Here is a 13,931-nt window from a genome sequence, read left to right on the forward strand (position 1 = left end):
ATAAAATAGTTCATACTTCCGTGGCCTCTTGTTGACATATTGCCAGCAAGCTTCTGTCTCAGGATCCTTGGCTGACGTTTGTTTAATCTTTTTCCTTATTTTTCGCCGCCACGAGTGGCTGGCACTGTCCAGGATTCACCCTCAGTTACTGGTGTCCAGCAGCAATGGAGGGGGAATATTTGTCAGTGCCAGCCACTCATACTGGTGGAATCTCAGGAAGATCATTAAACTAACACTGGCCGAAGATCTTGAGACAAAAGCTAACAGGCAATACATCAATGAGTGTGCAATTGTAGCTTTGGCCATTCTATAGACGATAGTAATAAAACCAAAAGAAAGAAGGAAACAACCATCTCTGTGGGCTCATGACCTGAACTTGCCTATGAATGTCCTGCTCACTCTCTCAACACAAAATGTATTCAGTCCAACTGAGTTTCACCTTCTGAATGATTTGCCACTGGTATGCACCTACTGTTGTTTCCTGCTTATTATTTATATCTGTGATCTTTTTAAAGTTCATGTGAACTCCCTGGCATAGAATTAATACTAACACTAATAATTCCTGCTGTGTTCTAGCCCAAGAATTAGACACGCGCGCGCACACACACACACACACACACACACACACACACACACACACACACTATATTATCCTGGACTAGGATGCGGGATGAAGTTTTGTCTGGATTGTACTGTATATTGTGGTTTATAAAACAAGGTTAAAAGTCATGAATGGAACTCCCTGTCTATAAAACCAAAGCCTTGAAAACCAGAATTGGCAAACACTGAAATCAGATTGATGAGGAACGAGATCTTAGTCCTCACATCACCATCCAGATATTTTTCAATGTTTCACTAAATTGTTTGACTCAAATGCCCGAATGCTTCCCTTAACAAACTTGCAGTGGTGTGCATATGTATTGACTTTGGTAAGTGGGTTCATGAAACCCCTGATCATCCTTAGATCCTTAAATAAGAATGAAATTTGGAATCATTGGTATTTCATACAATAATTTCTTCATTGATCAGATAGGCAGAGATGAATTTACTTATTTAGTGGGTCTTAGAAGTAGCTAGAATTTACAATGTGTACACTTTTCTTTATCTGAGCATCTTCTGATTGGTCATTGTTATGAAGTACAGTATGAGTCAGTTCATGCAGTAAGCAAGACGAAGAAACATCATTTTAAATAGTTCATCAAATGTGAGCAACTGACTAGCTGCAATCTAATCAAAAATTGTCAAGCATATTGATATTATTATTATCAATTTTTAATGCGATGTTATTTCATTACAATTTATTGACCGTGAAATTCTTTGTATTTCTGAACTCTCTCACTATTGCCCCCCTTCCCCTTTCTCCTAGGGAATGTTGAGGAAACTGCATCCAATAACATTACAAAATTGTCTGAGCCTCTTGTGTCTGCACTCCATTTGTCTCCAAACCAGAGGACCACAATTGTTTCTGGGAATGAGTCTGCAAAAGACTCTATATCAGCTTCCATCCTGTGAGTGAGGCTAGCTGTCGCCACTAATTCAACCATATACCTATAGGAACAGATGGTTGCCTGTTAGTCTAGGGAGCAGGTATCATCCATGCCAGCATGAACTGTTATTTGCAACCTGCTGCATCTAGTGCACTTAGTAGCAGTAGGGCCTCCTGCACGTGTTGGGCAGGAATCACTGGCAAACATACTGAGTGGGCACTGACATTTCTTTTCAACCTATCTATTACAACCCTGATGAACTCCATCATGTACCTAATTTTAGAGCTCCTGATGACTAGCAAAACCATCATCTGCATGTGTTTCAACCTTTCATGGAGATTGGTCCCAGTCGCAATAGTTGAGATGTACCATTCTACCTCATATGTACTATCACCTTTGGGCAGGACCTCAGCTCTGTTTGTAAGGTGTAAGCAGACAACCATGTAGCAAGTATCCAGATTTTCCTTTCTTCCTCAGATACATGACTCTATCACAATTTGTGATTCACCCTCATGTGAGTGTGAACCAGACAGACGGTTGTTTAGGGAGATGCTGTGACATCAGGGATTCCAGGTTAAGCTAGAGATATCAGAAGTGCCTCAGCTACAGCTAAAGGCACCTCAGCAGCACTGCAGTCTGGCCCACCAGCTTTAAGTCTGCTGACCATGCTTAATGCAGCTTCTAATTCCTTGCAGACAGTATCCAACTCTCCTTTCATCTGTACACAACAGGTGCAATCTCCATCTCCACATCTGGCCATTAGAACTGCAACTCCAGGATAAATAGAAAATGACAAAATTTTACTTATTGTGGGTATACATCATGAGAGCAGAATGTAATACACAGATCTACTACCTCTGCCAGCAACAATGACTCTAACCCAGCTGAACATAGTCGGAGTTGTCTTGATTGACATAGGGTATGTCATTCCATGCTACATCAGGTCTTTTCCAGAGTTCATCAATTGTTGTGGCTGATGAATGGTGGTGTGCCAGTCTCTCAGCAGTCAGTGACCAGACGTTTTCTCTGGGTGAATGGTTGGGAGAAATTGCTGGCCAGAGCAGTTGTCAAACAACCTCCGTATTGAGGTACATCAGGGCAGTACAGGGAACATATGGTTTTGCGTTATCTTGTTGAAATATAATGTGAAGCCCCTGAAGATACAGAAGTGTACAGCTACTGGGCATAGCACCTCAGAAGTGGAATGGCTGCCAATCAAATTACTGGCTACACAAACCAGAGGTGGTCATGTTGCATATTCAGTGGCACCCTATACCGTGATGCCAAGTGTGGGGCCCATATTGTGACAACTAATGTGTTCTGGCAATGCTTGTTCTCTTCGGAACCTGATGCAAAACCAAGACTCATCTGAAAAGATGATGGTTTACCAATTCTGTGTCTAATGTTGTCACTGGGCACACAGCTGTTGACACGTTTCCCTCCACTGCCATGTCAAGGGAAGTCATAACAATGATCACCATGCTGATAGTTTTTGGTGTTTCATATGTTATCACACTGTCTGTGTGGACACTTGACTTGCTGCAAACAAGCCTATTTTCTCATTCATGGTGTGTGATGAGACAGTACAATCCTACATGGCCAACTGCCGAATATGTCTGGTCTCTTGAGTGTTTGTCACACGGGGCTGTTGAGATTTTGCATGGTATTGAGTATGGTTTTCCTGAACTCATTAGTTTCATAATTGCATGACAGTCATGGGTTTCTGACCAACATGGGCTGCAATATCGGATAACAGGAAATCTGAGTAGGCAGTGATCTTGCCACTGTCAGATTTCGATATGTGCTGGTAGATGTTTCTTCTTCTGAGGCGAAGCATAAAATGATCTCACAAATAAGCAACATTTCTGAATGAGAAATCCACTGTGTAACATTTCCTTATGGTGTTAATCATGTCTACTTTGTGCATTTGCGCTGAAATGCTGATCATTTGCATATCTAATCAGTTTTACATTTGTTGCATGCTGCCTTCATGGTGTTGCGGTTTAATGGTCAGCAGTGTATTTTTACATATGTTCAACTACACAAGAAATTTACTACTACCCCAAGCAGATGCTAGCTACATTCAAACCGCTGCTGCTGCGCTGAACCTGGCTATAACTACACTATTATTTAGTGCACTAGACAAAAACACTTTCTCAGTAGCCAAACATTTAGAAAAAAAATTAACAAATACTACTGAACACAGGTAAAAAGACAGTTACTGTTCACTTTTGTCCCGAGGCCTGTAAGAAAATGACTAACCTAAGCACATTATATTGTTTAGTTGCTTCTACTGACTGGTAGCTAGTTTATGGCTGGAGGGTACCTGAGTATTTGCTCATACAAAGTTCTTGGATTTCCAGTCGCATGGCTTCATTGAAATGGTGTATTGTTTCAGTGATTGTCACTCCCCTGATCTATTGGCCAGATAATGATGGTAGTGACACTCAGTGAAATATTCTACATATCAAAAAACTCAGTTGCCTGGAAGCCCAAGAGCTATATGATAGTCCAGTTCACTAGAAAAGGCAATGAGATCATCACTATTTACTGTTTGTAACAGACGAAAATTCAAAGTGAATTTTGTGACAGTAGCACTCAAAGCAGTGAGAAATTATTCAACGAAGTCAGCTCACTGTACACTTATGCTCACATATTATACAAGCACCTCAAAGAAATTCATGAAAACCACTAAACACAAGTAAACAGAAAGGAAGTGTTCACGTATTTTCATTTAAAAATGACTAAACTAAACACTGTTCAAACTAGATACTGCTGCTTCTGATGGTTATTGCACACATGTCTATGAGTGGAGCACAGTTCTAGCTCTGCATTCATCCAACTTTGGTTTTAGATTATCATTGGTGTGTACAGAGTTATGATGAAAATGATTATCAGTTCTTTTTGTGGCACATCATGCTCAACTTCCATTTTCTTTTCAGCTTTGTTGTTTCAAGATAGATTTTACATGACAAGAATTATTACACACCTTTACATTTGCCATATGTCAGTCAGCTGTTTCTGAGCACAGTGGAAAGAATAACATAATGCAATAACTTATTTGGAACTTTGACAGATTTTTACATTAAAACAGCCATTTCCTTATTTCTACTATATATTTCTGAAAATTTTTGAGCTGGTTGTCTTTTGATAATGGTTTCACTCAAATGTGTGTATTGCAAAAGAAGACTAGCTTGCCTAATAATTATTTATTTTTAATGTGTTTGTTTGCTTACCAGTGTGTTGTTTAGGCATACATTCCATTTTTTATTTTTTTAGGAATTCAAATCATTGCGAAATGCTCTGAAAGGGATAAAATTTGATGAAGGTAGCAGCCTGAACCTCACAAGTCATACAGCAAGTCCTGACTGTAGTACCAGTAGTGCCCATTCACAAGATAGCTCATCAACTGCTGGAGGCTATTTTCTACGTTACTCAGAATCAGGGTCACCATTTGATATTATACCTGTTGAGTCACAGGAGGAGGACATCTTGGCCAATATAAGGGTAATGCATTTTTTATATAAGTTTTAACAATAAGGTTTCTTACAGTCTAATTTCCTATGGTTAAAAATGTACTTGAAAATCATATATGATTTTGGACATCACATTTAGGATGGCATGTCTGTGGACTACAGTGATGAAAGCGATGACGACGTGCCAGAAGATGTAAAGAAAGACTTCGTTGATGAAGGAGGGGGTGATAACAATAAGTAAGTTCTCTGTATGAACTCTTCATAAATACCTATTTATAAAGTATCTTGGTTTCTTTGTGGATTTCGTGTCTTTAGTTCTCTTGAATTGTGTTAGTTTTGAAAATGACCTTAACCATGAGAGATTATTTGTACTGTGGTGAGTGAGGTGCAAATCTAACCATATTCTATCTGGTACGCTGAGAATTTCTTTCTTTTATTTTTGTTTTGTTTTTATGTTAAAATGACTCCAATGAGAAGAAAATGATTAAATAAGTTTTGTCAAAGTACATTGAATGAATAACCAGTTCATTCATTATGAACTGCGCTGTGAATACTGTTACTCTCTAAATGAAAATATCACAGTTTCTGTAGCAGTCATAAGCTTTTTAATTTCTACGTAGTTTACAGAACTTCCAAGTAGTAAAATCCAGATGTCAAAATGATCTTGAGAATATTAGTGCAATGACATGCATATTGACCATTACACCCTGTCAATTGTAAACTGCAATAACCACATGTAACAGCAATAGATGCACCAGAAGATGCAACTAAAAATGTAGTGAAACCAGTAGTGCGAGCATACAAGGACTTCAGCAAATACAGCTATAGTGGATTAACGAGCTTTCATTCAGCTATATGTTCATCGCTTTTAGCTATTTTAACATCTGGATTTTACTGCTTGAAAGAACTGTGAACTATGTGTAAGTATTTTAGCTGTGGTTGCCCTTGGTTTCAAATTATCTGTTTTTAATTTCTACTATGTGTTTTGGCGGTTAGACCATTGTTATCAGGTGGAAGGCATCTTTTCCATAAAAGTTCATTGTGGATAGCACTGGGGTTTCCTTGCAGTAGTATTTTGAGGTGTCCAGAAGTCTATTTTGTGACTTTCGTGTGAAAGAAGTCTATTGCACCATTACAAAAAAGCACAAAATAACTTCCTGGCCACCTTGCTTACTGCTTTGCTCTAAGAACAGTTACGTAAAGGATGCATTTTGTGTGGTGGTGGTGGTGGTGGTGGTGATTATGATGATAATAATAATGATGATGATGATGCTGTAACCATTAAAATGTAATGGAAATTAAAAATATTGTGATTGATGCAGAAATTGTAATATTTTCAGTCTTAATGAATTGTAGGAAGAATCTTAAATTGTTCAGTTGTGCATGAATCTCAGATTTGATTCAATTGTCAGTCCCCCCCCCCCCTCCCCCTCCCTCCCCCCCCCCCTCCCTCCATATGAAATAGATCCTGCTTCTAACTCTGCATGGAAGAAAATTACTGCTCAGGCTAGCCTTTGAAACATTCTCCTCTCTTTCACAGATGTTTACCAGACAACTGGTAAACAGAAGGTACATTTCTCTACTTCTAAAACTTTTCTTGTTTAATCTAGTTGCTCACTTATTCTAGTTCCACATAAGATGTTGTGTGTTAAAAGTCCATATCGTCATCATCTGGTAAGTAAACGACAGCCTCCAGATTGGTAATCAGCTCACCTAACCACTAAATCATAAAGGTGACTATTACAGTGAGGTGGCAAAAGTCATGGGATGCCTCCTCATATAATGTTGGACCTCCTTTTGCCTGGTGGAGTACAGCAACTCGATATGGCATGGAGTCAACAAGTCGTTGGAAGTCCCCTGCTGAAATAATTGGCCTTGCTGCCTCTATAGTCATCCGCAATTACGAGGTGCATTCAAGTTCTAAGGCCTCTGATTTTTTTTCTCCGGACTGGAAAGAGATAGAAACATGCGCATTGTTTTAAAATGAGGCCACGTTCATTGTCAATACGTCCCAGAGATGGCAGCACCGTACGGCAGATGGAATTTTACCGCCAGCGGCGAGAATGAGAACTGTTTTAAATACTTAAAATGGCGACGTTTTCCTTACTTGAACAGCGTGTAATCATTCGTTTTCTGAATTTGCGTGGTGTGAAACCAATTGAAATTCATTGACAGTTGAAGGAGACATATGGTGATGGAGTTATGCATGTGTCGAAAGTGCGTTCGTGGGTGCAACAGTTTAATGAAGGCAGAACATCGTGTGACAACAAACTGAAACAACCTCGGGCTCGCACAAGCCGGTCTGACGACACGATCGAGAAAGTGGAGAGAATTATTTTGGGGGATCACCGAATGACTGTTGAACAGATCGCCTCCATTTCTGTGGGTTCTCTGTGGGTTCTCTGTGGGTTCTCTGCACACAATCCTGCATGACAACCTGAAAATGCGAAAAGTGTCATCCAGGTGGGTGCCATGAATGCTGACGGACGACCACACGGATGCCCGTGTGGCATGTTGCCAAGCAATGTTGACGTGCAACGACAGTATGAATGAGACTTTCTTTTCGTTGGTTGTGACAATGGATGAGACGTGGATGCCATTTTTCAATCCAGAAACAAAGCGCCAGTCAGATCAATGGTAGCACACAGATTCACCGCCACCAAAAAAATTTCGGGTAACCGCCAGTGCTGAAAAAATGATGGTGTCCATGTTCTGGGACAGCGAGGGCATAATCCTTACCCATTGCGTTCCAAAGGGCACTACGGTAACAGGTGCATCCTACGAAAATGTTTTGAAGAACAAATTCCTTCCTGCACTGCAAGAAAAACGTCCGGGAAGGGCTGCGCGTGTGTTGTTTCACCAAGACAATGCACCCGCACATCGAGCTGATGTTACGCAACAGTTTCTTCGTGATAACAACTTTGAAGTGATTCCTCATGCTCCCTACTCACCTGACCTGGCTCCTAGTGACTTTTGGCTTTTTCCAACAATGAAAGACACTCTCTGTGGCCGCACATTCACCAGCCGTGCTGCTATTGCCTCATCGATTTTCCAGTGGTCTAAACAGACTCCTAAAGAAGCCTTCGCCACTGCCATGAAATCATGGCGTCAGCGTTGTGAAAAATGTGTACATCTGCAGGGCGATTACGTCGAGAAGTAACGCCAGTTTCATCGATTTCGGGTGAGTAGTTAATTAGAAAAAAAATCAGAGGCCTTAGAACTTGAATGCACCTCGTATGAAAGTGTTGCCAGTGCAGGATTTTTTGCATGAACTAACCTCTTGATAATGTCCCATAAATATTCGATGGGTTTCATGTCGTGCAGTCTGGATGGTCAAATCATTCGCTCGAATTGTCCACAATGTTCTTAAACCAGTCGCTGACAGGTGTGGCCTGGTGAAATAGTGCACTGTCATCAATAAAAATTCCATCATTATCTGGAGGCCTGAAGTCCACGAATGGTTGCAGAGGGTGTCGAAGTAGCTGAACATAACCATTTCCAGTCAGTGATCAGGTCGGTTGGACCAGAGGATCCAGTCCATTCCATGTAAACACAGTCATGGAGCCACCACCAGCTTGCACAGTGCCTTGTTGACAACCTGGGTCCATGGCTTCAGGGGGTCTGTGCCACACTCAAGCCCTACCATCAACTCTTACCAACTGAAATCGGGAATCTGACCAGTCTATGGTTTTCCAGCCATCTAGGGTCCAACTGATATGATGATGGGTGCAGGATAGGCACTGCATGCAATGTTGTGCTGTTAGCAAAGGCACGTGCATGTGTCATCTGCTGCCATAACCCATATTCTCCAGTTACTTCACACAATGTTGCTTGTATGTTAGCATTTACAACTTTACATGGATGTCACTGTTCTCGGTTGTTAAGTGAAGAACATTGGCCACTGTATTGTCTGTGGTGAGAAGTAACGCTTGAGATGTAGTATTTTTGGCACACTCTTGACACTGAGGATCTCTGAATATTGAACTCCCCAATGATTTCTGAAATACAATGTCTCATGGATCTAGCTCCAACTACCATTCCACATTCAAAGTTTGTTAATTCCCGTCGTATGGCCATAATCTCCTTGTAAACCTTTTCACATGAATCACTTGTGTACAAATGACAGCTCAGCAAATGCACTACCTTTTTACACCCTTTTACACCTTGTGAACACAATACTATTGCCATCTGTATATATGCATATCACTATCCCATGACTTTTGTCACCTCAGTGTATAATATGAAATACTTGAATGGTTGGAAATACTCAGAACACATTTTTTACTTTGTAACAGTATTGCCATGTCCCAATGCGTGAGGAAATTGTTAACTAATTAATATATCAGAATTTGTCTTATTTTTCCATTGCCCATGTGTAAAAAGGAAGGGCCAACATTGAAATCTTAATAAAAAACAGTGGATTACACTTGTTGATGCTTATTGAGTGAGAGCTAATTTTAAACGTCTGACTGATATTTTGTGAAATGGTTCCTCCATTGGATGGTTCTCCACTGAGCATAGCCCTAGTCGGGAATACATAATCCCATATTTGTGGTAGGCCTCTGCCTTTTTTTCCCATGATGTAACATGGGGCCTATTGTAGGCAATTGGATTCCATGTTAAACTGTAAGTCCCCTTTTCTCATTTGGAAAACTGGGGCAGGTTAGGGATGCGATTGTCACCAAAGTGGCATCCAATTGAAATATTTTCACCAGGCCATTTTATTATTATTATTATTATTATTATTATTATTATCATCATCATTAGTACTTACTTCACTTTTCAAATGGTACTGTAGGGATTTCTGCTGTTCGTATTGTAGTTTTAAAAGAGACAGATTCAGTTGTGTTTAATATGTCAAAATCCAATAAGTGAGTTATCTGTTTTGAACATGAAACTGATTCCTGCCTTATGTGGAAGTTAATGTCATGCTGATGAGGTGCTCCATCTTGATGCAATTAAGCGAGTCTATTCACGGAAGTGGAAACTGCTACTAATCACACTTGGTGACCTGTGGTTGGAGTGACAAGCCAACTGGAAGGCAAATGATGTGGTATCTAAGATGTTGATTGTGAAAATTTACAATTTGATCACGTTGGAATGAAGCCTCATCCGTAAAGAGAACATCTGCACTGAAACTAGGATTGACACATTGTTGGATGAACCATTCGCAGAAGTGTACCCGTGGAGGCCAATCAGCTGCTGATAGTGCCTGCACATGCTGTACACGGTACAGAAACAACTGGTTCTCCTGTAGCACTCTCCATACAGTGACGTGGTCAACGTTACCTTGTACAGCAGCAACTTCTCTGACGCTGACATTAGGGTTATCGTCAACTGCACGAAGAATTGCCTCGTCCATTGCAGGTGTCCTCGTCGTTCTAGGTCTTCCCCAGTCGCAAGTCATAGGCTGGAATGTTCCGTGCTCCCTAAGACGCCGATCAATTGCTTCAAACGTCTTCCTGTCGAGACACCTTCGTTTTGGAAATCAGTCTCGATACAACCATACCGCGCCACGGCTATTGCCCCGTGCTAATCCATACATCAAATGGGCATCTGCCAACTCCGCATTTGTAAACATTGCACTGACTGAAAACGACGTTCGTGATGAACACTAACCTGTTGATGCTACGTACTGATGTGCTTGATGCTAGTACTGTAGAGCAATGAGTCGCATGTCAACACAAGCACCGAAATCAACATTACCTTCCTTCAATTGGGCCAACTGCCGGTGAATCGAGGAAGTACAGTACATACTGACGAAACTAAAATGAGGTCTAACATGGAAATTAAGCGTATCCGGACACATGTCCACATAACATCTTTTCTTTATTTGTGTGTGAGGAGTGTTTCCTGAAAGTTTGGCCGTACCTTTTTGTAACACCCTGTATACTGTATGTGCTCTGGCCAGAGGCAGTTCACTCCATGCTCCTGTATGTGCAAGTGCTGAATAAACCTTTGTTAATTGAAGTTGGTATTTGTCATTCATCTAATTACACCTCCTTCTTTGTAACAATATCATTGCACGTGCTGCAACAATGTGATGTTTTAAATAGTCTTGGGTTGTCTGAACTTGTACATAGACTTTATCTTTGACATTACCCTAGAGAGAAAAGTCCATTGACCTCAGATCAGGTGAATGTTCAGGCCAACTGATAACACCTTCATGTCTATCCAGCAACTGTTAAAAAGCTGACAGAGTCCTTTCCTAGCCACAAGCAAGTAGTGAACTGGACACCCATCATACTGCTACCACATAAATGTACATATTTCAGATGGTACTTCTTCTAGAAGAGCTAGTAGCACTCCAGTAAGGAATTGTGTCACCCATTAAGGTTTCTTCAATAAAGTAAGGACCAATGACCTAGTCTCCAATAGTCCCATACCAAACATTCACATTCTACTACCTCTTATGTGTTCAGCCTGCATCAACCGGTATGAATTCTCAGCAGCCCAATAATACATATTTCTTACATTCAGATTTTCATGATTTGTAATGGTATCTTCATTGTTAAAGAGAACACTTAGAAGAAAGAAACTATTATCCAGGCATCGCATTGGAGTCAAGTGATACAATTCTTTGCATCTCCTACCATCCCACTGCTTAATCTGCTGATGAAATGAATGAAACCTGTTTGCATTAAAAATGTGTACGATGGTGATTTGACTTCCTCTGGATATGTTCACAGATTCTCTGGAATTTACATGTGGATTATAAGCAGCAGCTGGCAGAACATATATTTTGTTTGCTCCACACAGTACAGGCTGCTCTTTACTCTCTGCACAGAACTCCAGCCCCCTTCCAATAACAATTTTGTGCATATGTGCTGAATTGTCATTCTTATTAGCCTCTGTCTATCAGGATGCCTTTGTGTATACAACATGAACTATTGTTTTCATGTTTCGTGTCTTGGTTTGTGAAAGACATGTCTTTTTTTAAAGTAAACAGCACTCTGTACACCTAAATGACAAATAGAATAAAAGCTACATTTTCCTGTGGACTCCTTTTGTGGTGCAGCAGTTTTATCCTTATCCAATGTGACGTATTTTCTTATTTTTGTATGAAACCACAAGCTTTTGCATAAGACAGCATTCAGTTACAAATTAAAAATGTATAAATCTTAATGTTCGAAACCAGTAACCAGATTCGGAAGAGTAAAACACTGTTGAATTTGTCTCTTTTAGAAATACGATAATAGCTGCTGAAATTACTATAATTCCATTTGAAAAAAGGACTGTTGATACCAATATCTCTGTAATTAATATAGCTATGAAAACAGAGACTATACTTCCTTTAGTGAGGACTTTTTCACAATTCACATGGGTGAAAATGGGATTACAGTATCTTAAATGGTTCTCGAAACATATGAGATGAAGCATAGGTGAATTACTGTGTATACTAATTTATGTATAACCACTACACAGCTTCTTGTGTTAGAACTACGGGTACAATGTTGCTGTGTTGAACTTCACAAATTGAGGATTCTCTTTCCGTTATGTGCTACCTCCTCACAACCCATCTTTACCTGGCGTAAATCTGTCTCCTCATTAATGTTCCTGTTCAGTTACTTATACCATGTGTTTGCCTTGTTGACAGATATTGTTACCACTTCTAACTGTTCAGATTGTCAAAACTTGACAATTGTACAACCAACCCAACTACACTTCAGTTAAATCGAATAATTCGTTAAATTTGTGTCCTTGAGTCAAGGAACATGGTGATTTTACATACCCAGTCATAAAAGGTCTACAAACCTCCCATCATTTACCTCTTAAATTAATTAATGTTTACTTGTGTGATCATATAAGTGCAGTAAAAGACTTTTTTTCCACCATCAGTGCACACATCTTTTGATATTTATCCCTTTTAGGTCACTGAATTACCATTGTTCGCTAAACAATCCAAAGTGAGGAATTGTATGGCTGAATGGTCTTCCAGTTTATCCATTTAAATGAACCCCAAACAATCCAACTAATTTAAAAACCCATATAGGCAAAACTGATCTGTAGATAAAGTTGATATTTGACTCTTGTTACTGAACATTATGTTTTATTGATGTCAAAGCCATCACAGTGCCAGTTTGATAAATTGTTTTCTTGCGTAGTAATTCTGTAGCTGCTTGCCAAGAAAGAGAATAAAATTTTTCTTTTGTCTGTATTTTAGTAATCACAGTTTCCATTCTAATTTTTATTTACAACGTGTAGAAGTATGAAACCGGAATTTCCCTGTAGATGGTGCTAGCTGTCAGTGTACGGCCCATGAAACCACATCTTCAGAGCCATCTGCTTCCTGCAGCGACTGATGACGAATGTCAACACACAGTAACCCAAGTTCCACCATACATCGGTATCTGTTTGAAACCTGTAATCATGTCGAGTTGTATGCCTACGAACTACGATTTGCGGACAGCATTGGTTTTCTATCATTTGAAGAAAACTGCTGCAGAATCACATTGAATGCTTGTCGAAGCTTTTGGCAAACATGCTCTTGGGAAAACATGGTGTTTCGAGCGGTTCAAAAAATTCAAAAGAAATGATTTTGATGCGAGAAACGATGAGCGTGGGAAACCACCGAAAAAGTTCAGAGACAGCAAATTGCAGGCCTTCTTGGATGAAAATGATAAAATCGACAGAAACTTATTGAACAATTGAATGTGATACAGAAAGCCATTTATCTTAAGTTGAAAGCTATGGGACAGGTGCAGAAAGTGGGAAAATGGGTTCTGCATGAGCTGAATGAAAGACAGCAAGCAAATTGAAAGACCACTGGTGAAATGCTGCTTGCCAGATACAAAAGAAAGTCATTTCTCCATCGAATAATGACAGGTGATGAAAAATGGATCCTAAGCATTGTAAATCATGGGTGAATCCCGACAATGCAGTGTGTTTGGTGGGATCAGAAGAGTGTCATCTGTTATGAGCTGCCAAAACCTGGTGAAATCATTAACACTGAAGAAAGTCATTTCTC

The 13,931-nt window shown here is 39.9% G+C and overlaps 1 protein-coding gene across 6 annotated transcripts in view; it reads left to right on the forward strand.

Annotated features, from left to right (window-relative positions):
- The window catches only part of LOC126469819 (syndetin), a 137,479-nt gene that overhangs the window by 69,145 nt on the left and 54,403 nt on the right, over positions 1–13,931 (forward strand). For all 6 annotated transcript variants that reach the window (XM_050097102.1, XM_050097105.1, XM_050097103.1 and 3 more), the window contains 2 exons: positions 4,767–4,994; positions 5,103–5,200. In XM_050097102.1, the coding sequence (XP_049953059.1) occupies positions 4,767–4,994; positions 5,103–5,200 (326 nt within the window). The remainder of the gene's footprint in view (positions 1–4,766; positions 4,995–5,102; positions 5,201–13,931) is intronic.

The sequence above is a fragment of the Schistocerca serialis genome, chromosome 3 (genome assembly GCF_023864345.2).
Source record: "Schistocerca serialis cubense isolate TAMUIC-IGC-003099 chromosome 3, iqSchSeri2.2, whole genome shotgun sequence".
NCBI classification, from domain to species: Eukaryota; Metazoa; Arthropoda; class Insecta; order Orthoptera; family Acrididae; genus Schistocerca; species Schistocerca serialis.